The sequence below is a fragment of the Nothoprocta perdicaria genome, unplaced genomic scaffold (genome assembly GCF_003342845.1).
Source record: "Nothoprocta perdicaria isolate Ctin4 unplaced genomic scaffold, notPer1 scaffold_5, whole genome shotgun sequence".
In the NCBI taxonomy this organism is placed as follows: Eukaryota; Metazoa; Chordata; class Aves; order Tinamiformes; family Tinamidae; genus Nothoprocta; species Nothoprocta perdicaria.
The window spans coordinates 9761511-9784881 of NW_020455754.1; the positions used below are offsets into that span (position 1 = coordinate 9761511).

The window sequence follows — 23371 nt, forward strand, 5'->3', positions numbered from 1 at the left end:
CCCCCCCCCCCACACACACACACACACACTCTGTAATGGAGACAGTCAGAAAGAATAATGTTTTGGCCGCAAGAAAGAGGCTCAGGATGCAATTAGGACATTTAAATCTGCACAACCCTATAATGTCCAGGCATAAACAGGTGTCTGAATGTGTTAGATGAGGTCAGAGGTTTGCAGCGATGCCTTTGCTTGCTTGGTGAGACTTTGAAGGCAGAAACCACTGGTGTTTTCCAGGCAGCTGGAACTGCATCCTGGAATTGGGCATTAGCAGTGGGTTTGCTAGTCCCTGTGATGCTTGCTCCTGATAAACAGAAATTCTTGGAAAAACCCTCTCATGCTTGGAGGTCATGCGGGCGGGACGGATCGGTGATCCGGGGGGCTGTGCTGCTGTGTCCGTGCTGGATTTCTCTGGGCCTGGTAATGCTTCGTGCTGCGAGTTAAACAGTAATCGGGGACCACGGTCATGCGGCTGTTGCTCCAGCTCCCTCTGGCTTTGGAGCGGCTCCGGCCGCTCCCGTCCTCTCCCCATCCTCACACCACACGTGCAGAGACCCATCCTTGGTGCCCTTCTGGTCCCCAGTTTTGGAGGTCTGGGTCTTGCTGATGTGGGGATTGATGCAGCATCTCCTCCTGCTGTGTGTTATGTCCCCTGGGGAGGGGATGTTTTAAATGCCCAGTGGTGCTGCTGGCACCCAAGTGATGCTGCTGGTGCCCGAGCGGTGCTGCTGGTGCCCACGAGCGAGGTGTGCCAGGGGAGAGCTGCCCGTGCTCCATGTAAAGCTGTGGATGGCAGGAACTGGGCTGAGACCAGCAAGCCTAGGTCTGCTTGCTGTGCTCCACAGCCCAGCCTGGATTTAATTAATGAAAGTCCTTGTGATGACCTTGGCATCTCTCCTTTACCATCCCGTGCCCTCTGCTTAGGCGTTTCTTTTAAAAACAGCCTTGGGGAGACCTAAAATAAGTAGGCGCTGCTTTGACTTCTACCTTCCAGTACTGAGGGGAGTCTAGAGGAGGTGGTTCCCACCTCAGTGTTCCTTCCATCCCTTTGGTTTTAGAGCATTTCCATGGAGGGAGGTCTCCATCCGTGTCCAGGATAGCGCGCGGGAGCTTTAGCCGGCTGGCGAGGGCGGAGGACGCCGGTGAGCAGGCCTGGCAGCTGCTGGTGGGTAGAGAAGCCCACGCAGCCTGTGTTTTTGCTGGCTGTGTCACATGTGCTGCAAAGACACACGATGTTACAGAATCGATCCCTCTGAGCTATTTCTCTATGGATCGCTGTGCACGTGCTATGGGTCTCTCCTCAAGTTTCAGTTCTGGTGCTCCCCATGCTTTGCTTCTCGGATGGACAAGTTAAGGCAGGGGTTTGTCTGGGGACACCCCAAAGCAGCTCCAGGCCCCATTGGAGCGGCCCCTTTCAGAATCCCCCTTATCTCCGGGCAGGGGTTTGGGGGAGAAGCGAGCGGGAGATGATGTTTATTCTATCTGCTGAACGTCCTCTCTCCTTTGAAGGCTTCCCAAATGTAGGCCGCTTATCCCTTTGTACTTGTGCATTCGTGTTCATGTACTTCTCAGGATCAAGCTTCATTATTTCATTTTAAAAATGGATTTTGGAACAAATGCTATTTCCGCCTACGTTTCCCCTAAGATGCTCTTGGCTCTTTGGATAGTTATGATCTCATTCCATTCCTGTTACTTACCTTCTTACTGGCATAAGTGGCGCCTGGAAAGTTTAATTCCCAGGATGCAGATTTTGCTCAGTCTTGGCCCCCTCTAGCAGCGACATTAATAGGCACTAAGTGCCCTGTGCTGTGCACTTAATGGGCCCAGCCAGGCCCTGCCACGCTGCACGGAGGTATAGGCTGTAATTACCTCTAGCAGGGGCTGCAGGACCTGTTTTTATTCTTAACACCCCAGGAAAACTGAATCACTAGATTTCTTAAAGTGGTGCTGATTCACACTCTGGTCTAAGAACTGACATTTCTTCAAACTCTCCTTTGTTTAGCTTTATTTTTGCATTTATTGTTTGCTTCCTTTTTGGCATTTGTTGTTACTTTTATGTCATTCCTCGAGGCTCTGCTCTGCTTTTAACATCCACACGCAGCAACCCACAGTGCAGGAAATCATGGTTGCTGCGTGTGGATGTTAGAAGAGGGGGTCCTGGGAGCCCGTAGTGTCCTGCCAGCAGCAGGGGTTTGTTACTGCCAGGTACTCGCAGGACACGCCGGGTATTTGCAGTGTGTCCCGTGCCGTGTTGGGCTGCACGCTGGCCGTAACAGTGATGGGGAAAGCGAGCATAAAGCATGAGGTTCATGCACAGGCTCTCAGATACAGCTTTTACTTGCATACCTCTAGGGTATGGGTTTGTTTTGTTTTGTTTTTGGAGGGATTTAAGCATGATATTTGGAGACGGGATAAGGTTTGGATGCAAAGATTGACTTGGAGGTGTGAGACTGGGAAGGAGGCGGATGAGCAGCGTGTCTGTAGCACAGATGCCTTCCATAAGGCATAACTGTGTGAACAGGTTACAGTGGGATAATTTGGGGGAGAAACTTGCAGCACATGGTGTGCAACTGCTGATGTGTACGTTTGATTTCCTCCACAGGTTTGAGGTAGTTCCTAAGGAGGAAGGGTGGCATTACATTGCATTTATTGCAGGAACTACCACCAAGCTGCCCAATTTAGCTGTGGTGACTCTCTCATCTGTATGTGCAAGAGGAGAGCTTGTAGTGGGATAGATGGGCTAAATGCAGTCAGACCTTTGCTTTAACTTGGTCAGAGTAGTATTTAGCTGCCTTCCTCAGAATCAGCTTGTTGGGTTTATTGAGTTCCCTGCTGTCTCTAAATGTAGGAGGTATTTTTGGGGTGATATTAAGAGGCTTCCAAGAATCTTGACCATTGCCCTTAGTCACAGGAGGAGGACAGTGTCTTGGTGAGATATTTATGTGCTGATGCTTGGGGAGCAAGGGCCTGAAAAGAGACCTTTCAAAGCAAACTCTAACTGTGCTTTTGCAATGAGTTGCAGGAGACATGTCCGAAAGCAAAGCCAAGAAGATTGAAATAAAAGATGTCGATGGGCAGACGCTGAGGAAGCTGATTGATTACATCTACACAGCTGAGATAGAGGTCACAGAAGAGAATGTGCAGGTAAGCTGGGTTCGACCTCTTCCTTGGGAAGTGAAGTAAAACACTGGCAACTCAAAGGTCCAGGGTACTTTGAGGGCGAGTGATCTCTTGAGGCTGTAGAAGGCAAAAGGTTGAGCTTGAAAAGAGCTGCTTCCACTCTCTGCTTAGTCTTGAGGCACTTTGCTGCTTTCTGTTCACTTAAGTCATGTTGCATTTAGCTTTCACATCATGCTCTTATAATGAGGTTAGGCATTTGCCTTCCGAGGAGCTGTGATGACTTGTGGGTCAGTCTGTCGAAGGTCAAAATACACTCAAACAAGCAGCAAGTCAAATAGCTGTTTTAAGGTCACAGCGGAAGAATTTAGCTGTTAGTTTTTAAATTCTTCTGGGTAGTATGAATTGTTTGGCAGAGCTTAGAGTAGAGTATATTGTTAAAATGAAAGCATTTTTTTTGTATGTGCATGCTGTGCCTGAAAGATCTTTGAGGTGAATATTTGTTTGGAAGTAGAAGGAGTATTTGAAAGGGAATCTATGGATAAAGCAGGATGCTCAGGAGCAGTTGCCTGTGTTGCTAGACTCTGACCGTGTATAAGCTGTCAAGGGTTTTTCTTTGACAGTATTTTCTGTAAGAAAGAAGCCACACACTCGCTGGACCTTGAGGAGGGTGCTGGGTGCTTGTGTGCAGGCAGGCTGTTCACTTGCTCCCTGTTTTTGTCTGCAGTTTGTTGCCTTCCTCTTTGAGCTGGATATTGGACAGGCTGACAATGATCTTCACTGCTTCACCCCTTTGCTGCTTGGATGGGGAGGACACCCTGGCCTTGTTCTTACACAGGAGTTCCCCTGGGCTGGCTCTCCAGTGTGTAGCCCTTTGGTTACCTTTAACTATGGTCCATATGCAAGCTCATAAGGAGCTGGGAACACTGCCTTGCTCCCGTAATTCCTAGAAGCACACCAGGGTGGAGTTCCTTGACCCTTTAGGATGTTCCATTGAGGAAAGAAAAATGCCCCTTGTCACACTGTCAGGCTGCTTTTCCTTCCTATAGGGAACACGAAGGCTCTATCTATGTGTTGTGTGGAACGTATGCTTTCCTTCTCCCCTACTGGTTCCTAGCTGGCTTAGAAGCACCCACTCGACATGTGGGAAGCGTGGAGCTTGGGATACCATCTGCTGTTCTGGATCCCGTTGATCTACGCTGAATGAAACTTCTTTTCAGTCACTAGGCATGGCCCTGCTTCTTCCCTGCGTGAGCATTTCAGCGCTCAGCGCTGGCTGCTCCTGCATATAAACAGCTCAGGAAGCTGGGTCTGATGGCCTAGGGCTTGCAGAGAGCTGAAGGAAGGAGCCCTGTCCTCATATTCGGTCTCCCATCTCACTGGCAGTCTCGTCAAAAATAGGAGTCTGCTGAATACTGAGGTTTGGGAATGGAGTTTTTTCCTAATCTAATAAAGGAGGCCTTTTCTCTGCATGATTAATTTAAATAACCGCTCTGTGAATAACTCTTTGGGATAGAGGTGAGATAATTCATGAGAGCTAAGAAATGAAGCTGGTCTAAAACGAGATTAAGTGACGACTTTAGGTTTTACTGTGCGTTTAAAAATATCCATGGTGAAAGTGTTTTGTGGAATTAAATCTAACTGGGTGAAGAAATCAATCAATAGAAGGTTTGAAGAGAAGTCTCCATCCTGTCTACAGATATTTTTGGCAATGACCAAAGCAGAATAAAGAGGTTAATATCTGCTGTAGGATGTTTTGTTTCACTACAGAAAGAGTTGACAGAAAAAGATTTATGATTCCAAGGAGCCTGGTTTTTAGAGAGAGATTTCAAGGTTCAGGAATGATGGAAAGTTGAGAGGCTCTGTACTGAAAGGCGTTTGCCTCTGTTTGGTTTTTCAGCTTGTTTGGAAGGCGTGGAACAGGGCAAGGATTTCTAGTTTTGGGGCAGTCATGAACTAGCGTGAAGAAAACCCATTTGGGCATGGCCATCCCTGCTGTCTTCTGCTTTTCCTCTCTGACCCACATACTGGGGTAGCTGTAAAGACATCTGCTTCTTTCACATGACAGAAAGGTCTAAGTTGAAGATGGAGTTGGATAAATGCATTAAGAAGAAAATTTTACCATACAGTTTCTGTAGAAGTGAAAAGAAATGAACAACTTGGAGATGCCTATGTGCAGCTCTGGTTGGCTTCAGTGGAAACCATATGCTTACAGCCTGGTACCGTGTGTCTCTATGTAAAAGCTGTCTGTTTTAACATACCCGCTCATTGGATTTTTCACTTGAGTTCTGTTTTTAAAGCTGCAAGGGTGGCATTGCTGCTTGCTTTTCACCTCTCACGTCAAAGCTGCCCGCCCAGCACAGGGTGATGGGAGCGAAATCCAGCAATGCAGAAGGGGCTTGACGTGACTTTCCAGAGCAGAGCTGAAGCGCAGCCCGAGCGGGGCATTCAGGTGCCACCAGCTTCTCTGCAGAGCTGCTTGACCTTGTGGAGCGTTGACCTGGACACGGTGAAGGACCCAAAGCTGTTATGCTGTGGCTGATGTTTAGTGAGCAGGCAGAGTTCACCAAGAGCACGCTGGAAAATTATTTGGCCAGGTCTTTGAAGGTTGGAGGTGTTGATGCTTCTGTGTTTCTGAAGCGGATGAGTGGCTGGCTGCTTTTGCTGGCTCTTTGTGTCCTTGTCATGTGGTTCCCTGGGTGTTTGGCAGAAGATGCATTGCAGTGAATAGGAGCACAAGATCTCTTGTGTCAGCAACGCTGAGGCACAACAGGCTGATGTTGAACTGCTGGTGGGATGTAGTCTGAGAGCGTCTGTCGTTCAGGGGGGTGGATTTTACTTAGGCTGTAAAAATGAGGTTTTTCATCCATGAACAGCTATGATGGACAAAAACAGAGAAAAATAGTGACAGAATTCAACAGCTATTACTGAAAAATGGGTTGGGACTGAGTGACCCAGGAATGGAAGCAGTTGTATGTGCAGGGTTCCTCTGCAGGGACAAGTTGTTCTCCTGGGCCTCTGCTAAGCGTTTTGCTTTTGTGAAGCCTGTTAGTGAAGGCAGGAGGGCAAGGAGATGTGGAAACGATTCCTTTGGGTTCCCATTTTAAACCAAACCCATCGAGAAACCAGGCAGCCCTGCGTGGAGAATGTTGTATCTCCTGCCTGTCTCTGGACACGAGCTTCTTGGGGCCTTTATTTCAGAAAAGAAATGGTGCTGAAACCTGTGGTTTGTGTGATGGGGCTGGTGGTGCCGATGAGCCAGGAGAGGTGCGGGGAGGCCTCTCATCCTCCTCAGAGCTCTGGTGGAGACCCCAGACCTCTCACTATACATGGTGGATGTGGTCCCTGTTCCCTGTGGTCCCTGTTCCCTGTGGTCCCTGTTCCCTGTGGTCCCTGTTCCCTGTGGTCCCGGCTGGTGGCACTGAGTTACCTGCAGGCAGCCTGAGCCTTGCAGTCCCAGATGAGAATGTCACTGCTGTCAGGGTTGTAACGACTCTCTGGGAAAAGTCCTGATTAACCTAGTTTCACAATTAAACTCCTACTAATGAAGTGCAGGATCCCACGTGCCTCATGTGCCCTTGTAGCCATAGGCTGGTTCACGCAGAAAGAAAATGGAAAATGTGCTTCTCGGGGGGCTACATGTTGGAACTGTCATCTGTGCAGACATAATAATAACAAAACAATGTCTTAAGTGGGGCAGAAAGCTTAAAATCCATAGCTCTTCCTTTTCAGCAGCATCTCAGGTAACCCGGAGGACTTAAGACTTCAAAGCTGAGATGGGAGTGGGACAGATGCCCCTTTCATTTTTCCAAAATAAAGGGGTGATAAGTGGGACACTTAATCTCTTTCTCCCCTGGTCCTCTCCAAAAGCTGTAGCTACAGAGAGTAAAAGCCAAGGGCAAAGCACGGTTCAGCTCAGCTTTAGGAGCTAGAACAAATTGGGGCTATTTTCTTCCTTCTGTGAAAGATTCTTGTCTTGGATATATGGCTGGAGCAGTGTGAGCCCTCTAACAGCAGTCGTGCCTGCTGTTCTGTATTGCAGGAGTTGCAGCTGTGCTCGGGCAATGCAGCTGGAAAAGGTAGATTAAGGATGAGTAGGCAACAGTGATGGCAGCTCAGAGCCATCCCATTCCAAGCCTGTATTTAACCTGCCTTGCTGGCACGACATCCACGTGCTCCTCTGGTCACTGTTTCTCCAGGAAGCTCTGGAAAAGCATCTTGCTGTTTGTGTAGATATTGAACCCAGCTCTGGTTGCAGATGTGCTGCTTGGGCTTGCATCTAGATCCTGCTTGGCTTGCCAGTGTGAACGGATGGACCAAGCTGTCCAACCAGATAGTTGCAAGCTTGAGATAGTTTTATATACAGAGAGAGACATTATAGAGTCTGTTGACTGAGACCGACCACTTCTGGTTAAATAGATTGTTGTTATATTGTTATTATTGTTATAAATAGATTGTTGTTACTGTTTAGCACCATAAATGAGTTCTGTGTATAATTTATTTAGCAAAGAATTTGGGTTCAGTAAATAATTCTGTGATAGTTTCAAAGGTGATTAGATTTCGGTAAGGAGGTTGATTTAGTAGAGAAACCAGCAGACCTGTCTGTGCTTTCCTGTTGATTGGGATTCAAGGATAAAGAGCCAAATCCAGGCCCAAACGAAGTAACTTGCCTGGATATTAGTAGAGTTGTGCTTTGGTTCGGCTGCATAATTAGGCAGGGCATTTCCTCTTGTTGTTCCTGCAGGAAACGGAGCTCGTGCTAGCGGATATCCTCTGCTTGCTTTTCGCTCTCCCTGCTTGAAAACAAAGCGAGTGGCGAGATGTTCAGCTGGGAAATGAAAAAGAGAACATCCACTGATTTGTTGACAGGCTATTTATATTCTACTTTTAAAAGGGGTATAAGATGAAAATCCCCTTTTTTATCGATTATAGTGGAGTAAGACACCTTCTACTTTGACCTGTAGAGCAAGCTGAGACTACTCATGTCCAAGAGGCTGTACTGGGCAGCTGGCCAGTGATAGTGGTGAGAAGAGCCCATCTTAGGGACAATATCCCAAAATATTCGAGCCAGTCCATGTGCTTGCATCTGCCTGCGTGTCGCCCAGGAGGAAGCCTGGCCTCCTACATTGCCACAGAGGGTTGAGAAGGATCCAACTTCTTATTCAAGTCTTGATTTAATTAAAAGCAGGAACTAATCTCCTCCAGACATCAAGATGTTAGGGCCAACGTGGACTCATAGGTTAATTGATTTCTTTATTTTCTTGTTACCTATTGGGTAACAACAAAATCCACCTATTGGGGTGGATTTTGGAATGCACTGGTGGTGTAGGAAACACCTGGGGGAAAGTTGTGAGTTTGCGACAGTTCTATGATGGACAGGGGTGCCAGGGAGGTGGGCAAGAGAGCTTCATTTCCCCTTCCCTGCATGCCAAGTCGAGGGTGGTGGGCTCTGTTAACCTGTTTGTTTTGTTTAACAGCCGCTTGTTCCTTCAGTCACAAATAATTTTCCGGAAATCTGTGCTCAGATGGCGAGCGCAGATGCCTGGTTAGGACACATGTGAACCAGCCAGGGTTGTGGAGGAGCTGGAATAAGAAACGCCTGCAGTTGCTGTAAGATCACAGGAGAGGAAATCACTGATGTCATGAGCTGTAACATCCAGACTGACTTTATTTTTTACTTCCTGTTCTCAGTTGCTGACCTCAAAGGTGTTCTTTCCAGTAGATGCCACATTCCTCATGGGATTTTGTCTTGCTTTTTTACACTTTAATATTGTGGGTGCAAAGGAATCACTTCATTTACAGGTGCAGAGTTGACCCCATCTTTCCCGAGAGCCTTGCTGTAGCTAAAAACCTCCTGGAGATTGCTGAGAAATCCCTCTGTAAACATGGCATTTGACTCATAAACACAGGTCACAAACACGGCCCTGCCCATGAGCCAAAGAGAGTTTTGTTGGAAATGCTCTAGGCTTCAAGGTTGTGAGGATGATGAAGCATTGGGCTTGCTTCAGCTTTGAAGGTGGTAGGACACAAGTAAACACAGGAAAAAGACCTCTGTGCTTGGATCTACCTGGAGCAAAACCAGAAATTGGATGTGTCCAGAGTTGCTTCTGTCTTGTCCTCCCCTTATTTGCCTTGAGGTCTTTCAGGAGAGTAGACTTGAAGAAAAGAGCTCCACTGGATCCACGTGGTGAAGCTATTTCCATCTCTCAGGGCACAGAGCGGGAGCTTCCACATTTAGACAGTGCTAAAACTTTAATGCAGCTTATTACATCTCCCAGTGACGTGGCCCTGCGTAAAGAGGAATTGAACCTTGTTTAAGTTGGGAGTCCCACTTTCTCCATTGCTAACTCTCCTTTCTTGTCTCTTCAAGTTCTCCTTTCTTGTCTTCTCAGGTTTTGTTGCCAGCTGCCAGTCTCTTGCAGCTGATGGACGTTAGAAAAAACTGCTGTGACTTTCTTCAGTCCCAGCTGCATCCCACGAATTGCCTCGGCATCCGCGCCTTCGCGGATGTGCACGCGTGCACCGAGCTGCTGCAGCAGGCGAACGCCTACGCAGGTGAGCAAGGGCTCCTCTGTTTGGAGAGTGCAACCTGCTTGCACGTTGTGCTGGCTGATATGTTGAGCAAGATCTACATAACCTGGTGAAGCTCTTCAGTATTTGCTGGAAAGAACATGAAATGGATTACTTTATCAGACTGCAGACTTGTAACTTCTTTGTGATGGTGCAAATTGGTGGAATTGATTTTGATTGCAAGGAAAACCTTGGAGAGAAAAAGGATTCTTTGGCTGCCAGTCTACAAAATGTTTCACCAGGGTATTATTCTTAAGAAGCTTCTCGTGCTGGTGTGCTAGTGTCTTCTCCTTGTACACTGGCCCGTGACAGCAGGAAGATATGATGGTGAACTCTGGGAATAATTGGCAGTAGGCAAAATGAAATCTCAAGAGGAGCAGGAACCGTCGGCTAAAACAAATTGTTGTAAAATGTGAGCCTCTGATCAGTGTGTACTGATAGCTGCTAGCTCCATGGGTGGGTGTCCTCCTTAATGCCTCTGCAACACTTGCTTCCCTTGACAGTGCTTGTGCTTGACTGCAATAAGCAGGTTCAGGCAGCTGCTTTCTGCATCTCTGTTCTAAGGAATAAATGTAAAACTGCCCCAAATGGGGCCACGCTCTTCCCTACCCTTTCCAGCCTTCTCCAGAAAAGGAGCCCTTGTTATCTTCTTGGGAGAAGCTGATAAGTTTTTTTTCCTGCTCAGTTCTGTCTGTTTATATAGGCAAAAAATACACCTGCGGTCTCCTGGAGCCACCTGCTCTGTCCTGCAGTGTTTTTCTTGCTCCATTATTTTCTTTAACTGGACTGTAAGTAGGCTCTGTGGAATAAAACTAGGCCCACCAGGTCCTCCCCTCTGCTCCTGCAAATAAAAGTAAAACCTTTTCAGTTGCTCTGGCTGTATTACCCCCTGGAGGAAAAGGTACCCTGGAAGGAATGGTTAATTGTGTAAAGGCTTGCTCGCAATATCTCATTATCCTTGCTTCTAGGCCCTGTTTAATCTTTAACCCAACAAGCAGTGCATTCACTGTATATTTATTTGGTTGTTTGGCAATTAGAAGGTCTGCTTTGTTGTTTCTTTGGCCTTCGTGTGTCCCAGTTAGTACAATAGCCCATGTAATGTTAATGAAACGCCATTAATAAAAATGCCATTAAAATTCTTTTCACTATGTCGTTTATGTAACGAGCATTAAGCAGAGGCAGAAGTCCACAGACTTGAGAGTCTGTGAGTGTATGAGCTCAGTTTCTTGGGAAATGTTTAGCTCAGACGATGGGTAACTGCAGGAGGGAGAAGGGCCTTCCTGATGCAAGAAGGCCCAAGTTCTTACTCAAATCAGTAAATACTTTACTTGCTTCCAACAAATACGAAGAGCTCAAATATCTTTCTACTGCCAAAACGCCAATCTGGAATGAATAGGAGATTGTGTCCAGAAATGAGAGAACATACACATTCCTGTGTCAGCAGCATTTCCTTTTTCACAAATATTTAAGGCCAGTTCGTTAGAACTTGTGCACACTTGCTGGCCTAACACAGGTCATGCAGCCTTAGCCAGATAGTGTTATTTTTAGTCAAGAGTCTTGGCTTAGTTTTGGTGCCCAGGAAACTAAGTGGGGTCTGTAGCACAGGCGTCCCTGAGTGCTGGTGCCAGTAAGGAGTTGTTTAGGTGAGATCTCCGAGATGCTCTCTGGACATTGTGGCTTCTTGAACCTCTCTAGTGCTGCTTTTTGGCCAGCAAAACACCTTGCAAAGGTGAAAATAAGAGGTGGATTTTGCTGCAAGGGAACTCTTTGGTTATCTGAATGTGAACTTCTCAGAGCTAGGGGCACTAGGGCTTGGAAAAAGCAGCCTCAGATAAAGTGTCTGGGACTCAAGTTGAAGGTAAATGGGGCTCTGTAGGTAAGATTAAGAGGACACACATTTTTAACAAATGCTTGTGAAATTCTCTGCAACCAGTTGGTGGCCAGTTTGTCCTATAGATCATTTCCTAGCACCCTGTGGTAGCTGTAATGCAGAACAGATTGGACAATGCCTTTTGGATCCACACTGCCATGAGCCAAAACCTCCCAGTGTGCAGCTGTAACCAGCAGCACAAGCTGCTGTATTTGCTTCCTAAGCAGCTCCTAGAGCTGCTGCAGGAAGGGAACGTTCGGAGAAAAGAAGGGATGAGCAGAAATTTTTAAAGTCAGAGAGAGGCCAAGGGACCTAGGGATGTGGGAGGGAGAGGCTGAGAGCCTCAAGGAGGGCAAAGACGAAATGACCTACAATTCGAGAGCACATTGCCTTAAAACCAGCTCTGGGACTAGTTCATGTTCAGCGATTTTGGGGTCTGGCATGCAGTGTTTGCCTGGGTCTCTCTGAGCTTTTACAGTAATGGTCTCTGAGTGCTCTAGTCCTTCCATTGACCTCAAGCCTGGATTTCGTTATAAGTTTCTGTTCCACCTTTTTATTTGTTGAACAGAGCAGCACTTTCCCGAGGTGATGCTGGGAGAAGAATTTCTTAGCCTTAGTCTGGACCAGGTTTGCAGTTTAATATCAAGTGACAAGCTCACGGTCTCCTCTGAAGAAAAGGTACTGTAAATTGTGTAGCAGCAAATGTAAAGTATGTAAATGTAAGTGTGTTGGAATGTTTCTGAATCTTATTCTGGAAACTGTTCTTGTGCTCTGCTATTTAGGGGCCATTTTCCAACAGACCCTGCATGGAAAGGAAAAATAAAAATAATGAGAATCCTAACAGCACATACAAATGACCTTCACTTGGTTGTTCTTTATATGAAGTAATGATTCTCAGATCCATATCTTTGCCCCAAACCCTGAGGGGCAGAACTGAATTCCATCCTGGAAAGCCAGGAAACTTCCATTGGCATAAAACTCCTGTTACCTGCCTCAAAATCATTGAAAACTCAATTTCCCTTGGTTGAGGAGGAATTACTGCCTTGTGCTGCACCTTGGGACAGAATAACTAAAGGAAGTCCACCACCAGAAGGAAGGAAATGTTCTTCTAGTGTCATTGGTGCTTTTAATGAAAGAGGGTAAAAAGACATTGGTTGACGTTGTTCTGTGGGTTAAAATGTTCTCTGAGCTTAAAAATGAAAGAATGAGACACACAGGATGGCCCAGAGGTCATGGTGCTTGGTGAGCTGTAGGGCCCTTGCTTTGGCATGGGCCTTGTTGCATGACCTGCAACAGATTTGGGGAAAGAAAGGCTCTTCTGGAGGGTCCTTGAGCTCCTCAGCTCAAAGTCATCAATATGTGGAGATGGACCAGGGAGGGTCCTTCGGAGAGGCTGCAAGGTTATGTGGCTTGGGAGCTTAGGACCCCATTGAAGATATGCTGCCCCTCAGACCGAGCTCATCCTCAGCCCTGATGAGCTGCAGGTGCCAGTGCAAAAAAAAAAAACCCCGAAACCCCCAAACAGTGTAAATTTGTGGTGAAACAGCTTTGTGCGAGCCAAGCAGCTTTCAAGGGGAAATGTGAGTTTAGTAACCGATTTTTTCCAGCCTGGGCAGCATTGTCTGAGAGCTTTTCTTGGCCTGGTGCCTGGGGAAATCAAAGTGTTTGCTCCCTCGCTGCAGCTTCATGCAATGCAAGCCAGCGCGGCTGCGGCTGCTTTCAAGTTGAGCGTGTGGGTCTGTGAGAGGACGAGTAGTTTTTCCCTATACTTCCTTTTTGCTTCATATATAAGTGCGTACACTTGTATGTATCTGCACGCGATGGACAGGAATTTACTCCTAAACAATATGACGGAGCAAGTAAGCAAATACAGGGACCATCCAAGGGCTAAATTATGACGAGCAGAGTTTGTGAGATGCTTTCTGGTTCCTGCACTTACTGCGGCTCCTACATATAATGCAGCCAGTGACCCGGGGTAATTCCGTGTCTCAGAGCAGCTGGGAGTATCCGAGCCAAGTCCTAACAGGGCCAGAAGGAACAGACCCACTGAGGGAAGTATTGCTGCTATATATACATATAAAATATATAGCTTTAGCTTTTAGGTCAGGCACGTGTGCCCAAACAGAGGCTGTTTCTCCCTCGCCCACATTTGCTGCTGCTTCACCTTCCTTTAAGACTCATTCTCCATCTCCTTAACTATAGTAGGATGTGTCCCACGCTGGTGTCCTGCTCTGCAGCATTAGTGCCAAAAAGATGGATGAGGAGCATGTGTTATTGGCTGAACATTGCTTTTTCCCTCCTTCTGTGCTCATTTGCAATTGAAAATCTCAGACCTACGAATATTTTTTCCTATCTTTTTTTCCCCATTTGGGGCAGGGTGGGGGGAAATGTGAAGGTTTTGCAGTGGTTATTCCTTCATGCTTGCCATGATTTCATTACATGGCTCCCTGTTGCTTAGCTTAAATCCTCCTTGCTGCTTCCTGAATTCTAAACAGCTCAGGAGGAGCCTTTGCTGGGGTTGGGAATGAGCCCTTGCTTACTGCTCATTCCTCGTTTGTTTGTTTTTTAGCCTGTAGTCCAGCCAGAAGGAGGAATCCCCATCCCATCTACCTCTGCCTTGTGCATGGCAGCAGTGTGAGCCCCTGCTGCACGTGCCTTGGCTGTCCCTGCTTGGGGACCACGCGATGGTGCCTTGGGCTCCATCAATTCTTACGAACCAGCCGAGCGTGGGTGGAACAAAACGGTCTCCTGGGGAGTGACAGGCGGGATGGGGAGGGGAATAGGGAAAAAACAAACAACTCGCTGCAGCCTGGCCTGACCATGTGGTGACCCCCACGGGCACTTGCGGGAGGGTATGTCCTTGCACGAGCTTGCAGGCTGATTTTTGCAAATGCCAGGAGAGTGAATGACACTTCCTGGCTGCTTCCCACTGCTAAAAGAGCAGCGGTGTGTGGTTGTCCTGGACCCTTGCTTAGCTTTGGGGGTGAAACAGCTCATCTGGATGAGATGCTGCTCATTAATGTGCACAGTAAGCTGAACGCCTCGTGCCAGGTGCTGTGCCTGCTGCTGTGAGGTTTTCCAGCTGTTGTAATAGACATCTTGCTTTTCCCTCTGAAGATATCGCTAATCACGACACCTCTGATTTTGTGGAGGCTGCTGTGCAAGCCTGGTCTCTAACTGGCATCAATTGTGCTTTATTTGTGTAGGTGTTTGAAGCTGTTATCTCTTGGATAAATTATGAGAAGGAGTCTCGCTTAGAGCACATGGCGAAACTGATGGAGCATGTTCGCCTGCCCCTTTTGCCCAGAGATTACCTCGTACAGGTTAGTTGGAAAATAAATAATTCATACTTGTGCTTAAGCTGCACTTTCCCACTTTTGTGGGAAAATACCCAGGTGATGCTGTTGCAGGGCTGTGCAGTTATTTTGCTGCTGCATAGGTAAGCTGAGACTGGGGGAAACCTGCCTCGTGTGTTAATGTGGGCATGAGAAGTGCCTTGCAGCGGAGCCAGCTCTGCGGAGGTTGTTCTTGTCGAGACATTTTTTTGTCATGTATCTAAAAAAAGGGCTATAATTGTAGTAAGATTGATATATATACAGGGTGAACCCGTGCTGTCTTTTTGTTCCTCTCAGTTCTGCCTTTTCATTTAGGAAAACTTATTTTGCCCCCAAATTCCATCCTGGTGAATGCTCCTCCTTGGAGATATTTGCTCTTAAGGTTTTAGAGAGCTGCAAAAATATCCTGCAACTCTTCAGTTGCAGGATAGAAGTGAAGAGTTGCAACTCTTCACTTTCCAAGGAAAGTGAACTTGGATGCTAATGCATGCCTGTGTTTGGAAAGAGCTGAAATTAAAGTGTCTGTCCTCTCTGTATTGGTGCTTTGGGAGGGCAATTCCAGTTTTGAATGCTTTCCTCAAAACTCTGTGAGCAGCACCATCATCAAGTCCTTTGGTTTAAGCACTCTTTCCTGCGTGCATGTTCCCAGACAGTTGAAGAAGAAGCTTTAATCAAGAATAACAACACGTGCAAAGACTTCCTTATCGAGGCCATGAAGTATCACTTGCTTCCACTGGATCAGAGGCAACTGATAAAGAATCCTAGGACCAAACCGAGGACACCAGTCAGCTTGCCCAAGGTAAGCCCATTCCGTCTCCAAAAAGAGGGGGAAAAGGTACCTTTGTATCGTCTGACACAATATTTCTGGTGGTGTTTCCCATGCATTGCTTTGCACCAGCTCCTGGTTGATTTGAATTTCAGTGTTTGGAGAGAGGCGCACATGCTGTATGTCCTATATGTTGTGACCAGTCCTTGATGTTGTCCTTGTGGGAGCAGCATCGAGGAGTGGAATTACCTGGAGAATGTACCTTAAAACTGGTGATATCTGGAGATCAGTGAGTGTCATTGCTTTCTCCCTTACTGTCCCGTTAGTGTAATGAGAGGGCAGGAAGCAGCCACCAGGCATGAACGGGAAGACTGAAGTGGTTCCAATAGACTAAGCAGCTCCTGAATAAATGTTATTCCCTACATTTATTCCAGAGACAAGTGATGCTCTGGCCTCGATTAGGAAGTGGGGGAAAAAAAAGCGACAACAGCGAATAGTTCTCCATGCATAAGAGATAGAGGCAGTTGGCAAGTCTCTCAACAAACTGTCGCTGAAGTTATTAATAAGCACTTCAGAGCTGCAAGATGTCAAAACCACAGGGTATTGCTTTTCTTAAGTGTAAAGTGTGCCGTAAATCATAGAGAGGTTATTTTGCTGATGCTGTGAATAAGACCTGTGCTGTGAGGAAATATCGAGGTGTTTAGATATTAGACTTGGGAAATTTCCTGTGAGATTTGGTTTTGCAGAGCACTGCTGTGTGTGTGTCGTGCCTCCCACCTGCTGGCGCTTTACAGAAATTGGTTGAATGTAGCTTTTGGGCTGGCTTGACCCTTATTAAAGGACTATATAAGTTAAGGATGAAAATGAGCAGTGAGTCAGGTAGTTTAGAGGCTCTCAGCATCTGCTGTGCCATGACTTGCAAGTTCAGAGCCAAACGTTCTGCAGGTCTGTCCTCCCTTCCTTTGAACTGCAAAGAAAGGGAACTGGTGATGATCTTGCAGTGATCCAGTTACTGAGAAACTTTCCTCCCGTCTGCTGGTGCTGCTGAGACAGGATTATGTTCTGCTTTGAAGTCCCTTAATTCTTTAATCGTGTGGCGCTCTGCAGCTTTCCTGGGGGGGACGGTTATGTAAATAGTGGTCAGGCTGTTGGTTTAGATTCGTTTTGCTTTCTAATGTCTCATTTTTGTCTTTGTGGATCAGACATTTCTATCAGTTCAGTCTTCCACCACGTTCATACCTCTAAAGCAACTGTGATGGAGTCAAACTGTGACCTTGAGTGACACTTTTATCCTCCCAGCTAAGCACAGCCGCCTTGCGGAGACTAAAGCAGGAGATTCCCAGCTACTCTTGGAATGTGTGTAAAGCCAATTACCTTCTACCAGCTCCTTGGTCTTGTAAAGATCAGGTGGTCTGGAATAGCGTTTGCTCCTGCTGATTTGTGGTGCTATGGGGAGGGGAATGGGCTCTTCCTCTTGGTGGCTGTGATGGATAAAAGCAAACGCAGGGAGAAGAAAGTGCAAATTGAGCCGCTTCTGAGTGAAGGCATCGCAAAAGATTTGGTCTCCACCTGTGCACATGTGGCTCAGTGCTCAACTGGAGCTCAGCAGCTGTGGGCAGAGCTGGGCTGTCACCTGGGAAGCTGCTGGATGTGATGAGAGGGGAACAGCTGGCAACTGCATGAGGAGGGAGAATTGGTCTCCTTGTGGCAGGATGGGAAGGACCACGGTGCGTGTGGTCAGCTCACACTGATGAGTTCTACTGTTGATCAGCTCCCTTTAGCTCTTCCCTATCTTCCAGGAATTACTGCATTCGCATCAGTAAGGGTTCTAGCCAAAGATCTTAATGAAGCTGGGAAATTGCTCCCTTCTGCCATCTACCCCCAGCCCAGCACCCCTGGATTTCTAGTAGTTTTGGCCACTTCCCTGAGTGCCACTGTCCCTGCGGGTGGCAGTGCAGCTGTCAGGTCTTGTTTGCTAAAGCAGCATCCATTATTTTTAGCACAGTCATGGAGATAATGACTGAACAGCAGGCTGGCTATGGGAAACGTGTTGGGATCTTCTACACTTAGAGGTGTCTCTGCAGGTCATGTTGCAAAGTAATTCTGGTTTTTGCAGGGGAAAGGGGCAGGTTGTCCACATCAGAAAAGATGAGGAAGGATTGATGGGGGCAACCGTGTTTAGTGTGATTAAAATGGCAATAACTGTGTGCAGGATCTTTTTTTTTAATCTTTTCTGTAATAGATTTGTCTGAAATAACTGTCTCTGCAGAGGCTGTTGGTAGACCTTCACCATCTAAAGGTTCTGATTTCTAGGACTACTGATGGTGCCATTGACCACTGCTCTAGGCTGGGTTGTGCCACTGGGTCCTTTGCAGCTCCTCCAGCTGTGAGGGAGGTTTTCAAGCTCTCATCTTTCCTCTCCAGGTGATGATCGTGGTGGGCGGGCAAGCGCCCAAAGCCATCCGCAGCGTGGAGTGCTACGACTTTGAGGAGGAACGATGGGATCAGGTTGCTGAGCTTCCCTCCCGGAGGTGCCGAGCAGGTAATGGGATCACTTCATAGAATCACAGAATCCTTAAGGTTGGAAGGGAGCTCTAGAGGTCATCTAGTGATGTGCACACACAGGGTCACTTGTGTGACCTTCTTATGTGTCCAGCTCTTAAGGGCTGGACAGAAGGTCCTCGGTGGTTCCTTCAGCCTTTCTCTGTGTGCCTAGCTTCCAGCAGCTTGCTCTTTTGCTATTCTTTTTCTTGGGAAATGTTCATCCTTCAGGTTCAGATGGATGCCCTGCTCTCAAAAGGAGCTTGCTGCCAGCCTCTTGCCTTCCATAGCCACTGTCACCAGTTCATTAGGCTGTCTTGAGGCTGCTCTTCTGTTCCCATTCCCATGGCTCAGTAGTCCACTGGAATCTGATCATCCTGGCTATTTTCCTAGTGAAAATCAAAGGAGCTCAACTTGACCCTTTTGGCCCTGAGGGCTGATGGAGAGCAGATTTGCAAAGCCAGGGTTGTTCCTCTAGAGACAGATGGGAGTGTGGATCCCCATTTGTTGCCTTCCCCATGACTCAGAAATTTAATCTGAAGTCAGTCTGTGCCTTATACTGCTGTGTTTGTGTGAAGTGCATTCTGCCTTCCATAGGGTATGAATGCTTTATTGTTCTTGGCTCTGGTACTCCTAACCCACAGGAAATGCTCAAGACTGCATTCTGCTCTCCCCTTCTGTCTTGCATGCGCTGAGCAGCAGCCGATGACGCTTGTTTTTCAAGCAACCGCTCAATTCGCAGGTTTCCCAGCTTAAAAACCATCTTAAAAATCTCCCTCTCTTTTACTAGGCGTGGTGTTTATGGCTGGCAACGTTTATGCCGTCGGGGGCTTTAACGGCTCCCTGAGAGTGCGCACGGTGGACGTGTATGACGGCGTGAAGGACCAGTGGACGTCCATCGCCAGCATGCAGGAGAGACGCAGCACGCTGGGCGCCGCCGTGCTCAACGACCTCCTCTACGCCGTGGGTGGATTTGATGGCAGCACTGGTAGGTGGCCGGATGGAAAAACTACAAAGAATGTTTCAGAGCCAGCTGCAAAGATTGCAGAGCTTTGCTCAAGGGCCATTAGTGAGACTCCAGCTCCCTTCAGCTATGATCCTTCTAGTGAATGAGCCCCAGATTGGATTTTTGTGTGTGCTGTAACTAGCCACATGCACATTCGTGACTCTGTGCTTATTTATTTTAGTTCTTTCAGTCTTGTCCTAGAGACAGAGAGGCGTATTCAGGGCTAAAAAGAGCAGTTTCCTCATTTTTCCTTGGGTTTCTTGCATGGCAGCTGGAATTGAATGCAAACAGGGCACCTTATGGGGAGCGTGTTTGGAGCCCTGAGCTTCCTATTTCAGCTGGTGATGGGTAGAGTACCAGGGTGCCCAGATTATCTTTTTAAATGTGTACATGGAGTCTAGGTTGTTCCCAGCACATCGATGGGGCAGCCATCCTGGGACAGGGACTTTGTGGTCCCTGCTGTCCTGCTGCTGAAGTGGTGGGGTTGGTGGCCTGGGTCCTGCCTGGGTGGGAAGGAAAGGCAATTCCTGTGGTACAGGAATGTGGTGGGAATTACGGGCTTGGGAGGAGGTGGAAGGCAGATGAAAAGTGCAACACCAATCTTTTTCTCTTCTCTTTTTTTTTAATTAGAAAACCTGTGTATCCCCTTTTTAACTAGGTCTGGCATCAGTTGAGGCCTATAGCTATAAAACCAATGAGTGGTTTTTTGTGGCTCCCATGAACACAAGAAGAAGCAGTGTTGGAGTTGGAGTTGTAGAGGGTAAGAAAATCAACAGTTGTTTCCATCTAGCAAATGATCCTGATCCAAGCAGAAGCCTCAGCAGCTAAGTGCAATAGAGAGGAATGGCAGGAACTTTTCCTTAAACTGCCTTTTGTTGGCAAAGATTTCTTTGTGGCTTAGTGGCTGTGGCTTTTTCCATTCTCCTCTGTATCTTCATGAAAGAGTCTGTGCGTGGCTCTCAAGAGCCTCCAGCCTATTCTGCACCTACCGGGCTCTCCTGAATTCCAGTAAGGGTTTGCAGGTTTGGTTGCATCCTAATTCTTTTTGGACTTCATCTAATTCTTCACTTGAATGACAAAAAAAAAAAATTAAATATGTACCTGTGAGATGCATTTCTGTGCTTTCCTACAGGAGACATGAAAAAATCTTTTTTTCCGTAGGTTTGCTTGAAAGAGCAAATGAATATTTCACCTTTTGGAGTTTGATTGGAAAAAAAAATATATATAATGGATATGAAGAGCTGATAGCGTCGGTATAGGGAACAAGCTGCAGGCTATAGTTAATCCATAGCCTGTAGTTAATCCATAGTGCTTGTCTGCCTGCAGAAAGTCTGTGGGTACTGAAAGCATCTGGTGATGGATGGAGGCCAGGGAGCTTTCCCTTGCCTCGCTTTGTTTGGTGCTCTTGCTTCGGTTCCTTGCATAGTACCAGGCAGATTGAAGCAGCAGCAGGAGGAAGTGTTTGAAATATTCATACAGATAAGAAAGTGTGGATCAAATTGCCTGTGCCTTTACAGAAGTGCAAAAAAGCAAAACAAACAGAAAAACACTCTAAAATCTTATCCTCAAGCATGCGTAAGGGCTAATGAGGAGCCAGGTAGTGTGGGAGCCACAAGTGTGGATCTGGTCCCTGCAAACCTCCCTGTGTCAGTTGGCAATTGGGCCTCCAGGGAGGGCAGTGAGCAGAGATGTGCTGGGATGAGAAGGGAGTTCAGGAGCTGGAGCACTGTGTGGGGATGCGTCTCATGGAAGACAAGAGCAGGCCTGTTCTGGAGTCATAAAAACAGCAGGGAAACAGGAGGATGGAGAAGTGCAGGACTGTAGGTGGAAGCTGCTGTTGAAAGTATTGTGCAATGAAGAATCAGTGTGTGGACAGGTTCTGCTAGCACAGATCGAGAATTGGTCCTGTTTTATACACAATGGTGGAGTAGAATTTTTCTACATGTTTATTGAACTCTATTTTAGGGTTTTTTTTTTTTTTTGTAGGGCCTAGGGAACATGATCTCAAACAAGAGTGCTAGGAACTCTAGAAGAGGACCACCCCAACTCCCTTTGCCCAGAGAGCTCATAGTCCAAGTGCAAAAAGGAGCTGATGCACGAATAATACAGGGCTGGTCAAGTAGGTTAACAACAGGTTAGTTGGACTGTAATATTGGTCAATCTGTGAAGGGTGATGGTGGAGCAGCATCAACCTTAATCACTTAACCTGCGGTGCAGGTTGGTGACATCCAGTCACACTCCTGTGGTCTCATTGGTAGGTGGTGTCCAACTTCCATTCAGCTGAGGTAGGTAGGTCATCTTGATAGCTCCCTTGATAGCTTCCACGCAGTGATCACTCGGTGCAAGGGAACTTCGTTTTAATGTGACCCAGACTCTGCAGAACTGGGCCTAGGTTTGCAGGCAGGTGTTACAATAACATAGGAGGTTGTGGCCTATTTATTGCTTGTGTGATCTTGCACCAATGTCAGCCTTCGACAGCTGACATTGGTGAGCGTGAGGACACACTAGATCGCACGCTGTTTTTTCTCTCTTGTCCAAGGTCAGCGAGTGATGGGGAAATCCTCAGGGATTTTGGGTCCTCACTAAGCATTTGGGTCATGATGTTTCCTTGGCTTGGCTGGCAGCGTAACTGCTTAAAAAGAACAGGCTTGTTTGCGAATCTGCCTCAGTTGCTGCTGGTGGGAGTCTCCCCAGATGGCCCATCAGGTCTCCCAGGGCCACCCTGAGCTGGGATGTCTCCTCATATGGGACTTCCTGGTGCGACGGTAACGTAGATCCCTTGTGAAGGTGATGGCATCTCTTGCAGGCAAGCTGTATGCCGTGGGGGGCTATGACGGAGCATCCCGCCAGTGCCTCAGCACCGTGGAGCAGTACAACCCGGCCACGAACGAGTGGAGCTACGTGGCCGACATGAGCACGCGGCGCAGCGGCGCAGGTATCGCCCCGACGGGTGGTCAGGGCTTCTGTAGTTCAAAGCACAGCGCTGTTGGATGACTTGCAGATCGTGTTGAAGTCGCAGTTCATCTCTGCTTGCCCCTGCTGAGCCAGTTTCTCCCTAAAAGCTCTTAGTTGCTCTATTAACAATCATCTTATCTTGAGATGAAGGAGAGCAGATGAATATGGGTCCTGTTGCTTAACATGTGGTGAGGATCCTTCACGTGCCAGACTGGCTGCTGTAAAACTGCAGTGTCGCACACTCTTGCTTTTGAGTTGAAGAAGCTCTTCACGCCTGCTTGATGCTTAAAGCTGTCCCAGTGCAGCAATGTGGGAAAAACAAATGAGGATCTTGGTGTCAGTAATGCATGAAAACACAGCAAGAAAGTCCATGTCTGCGGTGACACTAGTTTTACTGATGTTTTTTCTTGCTTTCAACCACTGCTGTGGTGCGTGCAAGCCAGCGCGCTTGCAAGAGCTGTAGTGTGAGCGTCCTTGGCTGTCTGCAAAGCAGCCTGGCAGTCTTCCCTTCTGCAGGTGTCCTCCGAGCTCACCAGGCTCACACGTGGCACGTTGCCACCCAGCAGCCTGCGGGGAGGGCTCGTGAGGTCCTGCAGCAGCAGATGCCATCCAGCCATGCATCCCGCAGCACAGGGATGTGTCCTGCAGCACAGGGATGCCGGCGCTTGGCGCAGGGGAGAGCGCACTCAGACAGCTCGCTCATCTGCATCCCAATGCTGACATCTAGCGAGCTTTCCAAGGGCTGCATGGGCAGGATGTCACCCCTCCTTTCTGCCAAACCTGCCGTGGTCACCGGGCCAGAGGACCTGGAGGCATCCAGGTTTTCGGAACGCCTTGGAGGGTCCCAGACAAGGGTATTAGGAGTCCCTTTCCCTGTGCACTGGGCTCACGCTGCGCTCTCCCGCAGGCGTCGGTGTTCTCAGCGGGCTGCTCTATGCCACCGGCGGGCACGACGGCCCCCTCGTGCGCAAGAGCGTGGAAGTCTACGATCCAGGGACAAACACCTGGAAGCAAGTGGCAGACATGAACATGTGTAGGAGAAACGCAGGTAACCGCCGCGTGCACTTTTGTGTGGCTTGGTGGTTCTTGGGTCGTCTTTTTTTTAATGGTGCTGAATGCAAGTATTTAGTAAGGACGTGATAAGCAGGTGGATATTAATCTCTGTGCAATGAGTGTGAATGTGGCAGGCAAATGAGTCATGGGGGAGAAGAGAT

General features: G+C 47.7%; 1 protein-coding gene across 1 annotated transcript in view; it reads left to right on the forward strand.

The window, feature by feature from the left end:
• The window catches only part of KLHL3 (kelch like family member 3), a 31370-nt gene that overhangs the window by 3753 nt on the left and 4246 nt on the right, over window positions 1-23371 (forward strand). The window contains exons 3-12 of the mRNA XM_026047518.1: window positions 3020-3141; window positions 9507-9669; window positions 12123-12232; window positions 14761-14877; window positions 15539-15688; window positions 18080-18197; window positions 18987-19184; window positions 19861-19962; window positions 22009-22137; window positions 23065-23205. Of these exons, the coding sequence (XP_025903303.1) occupies window positions 3020-3141; window positions 9507-9669; window positions 12123-12232; window positions 14761-14877; window positions 15539-15688; window positions 18080-18197; window positions 18987-19184; window positions 19861-19962; window positions 22009-22137; window positions 23065-23205 (1350 nt within the window). The remainder of the gene's footprint in view (window positions 1-3019; window positions 3142-9506; window positions 9670-12122; window positions 12233-14760; window positions 14878-15538; window positions 15689-18079; window positions 18198-18986; window positions 19185-19860; window positions 19963-22008; window positions 22138-23064; window positions 23206-23371) is intronic.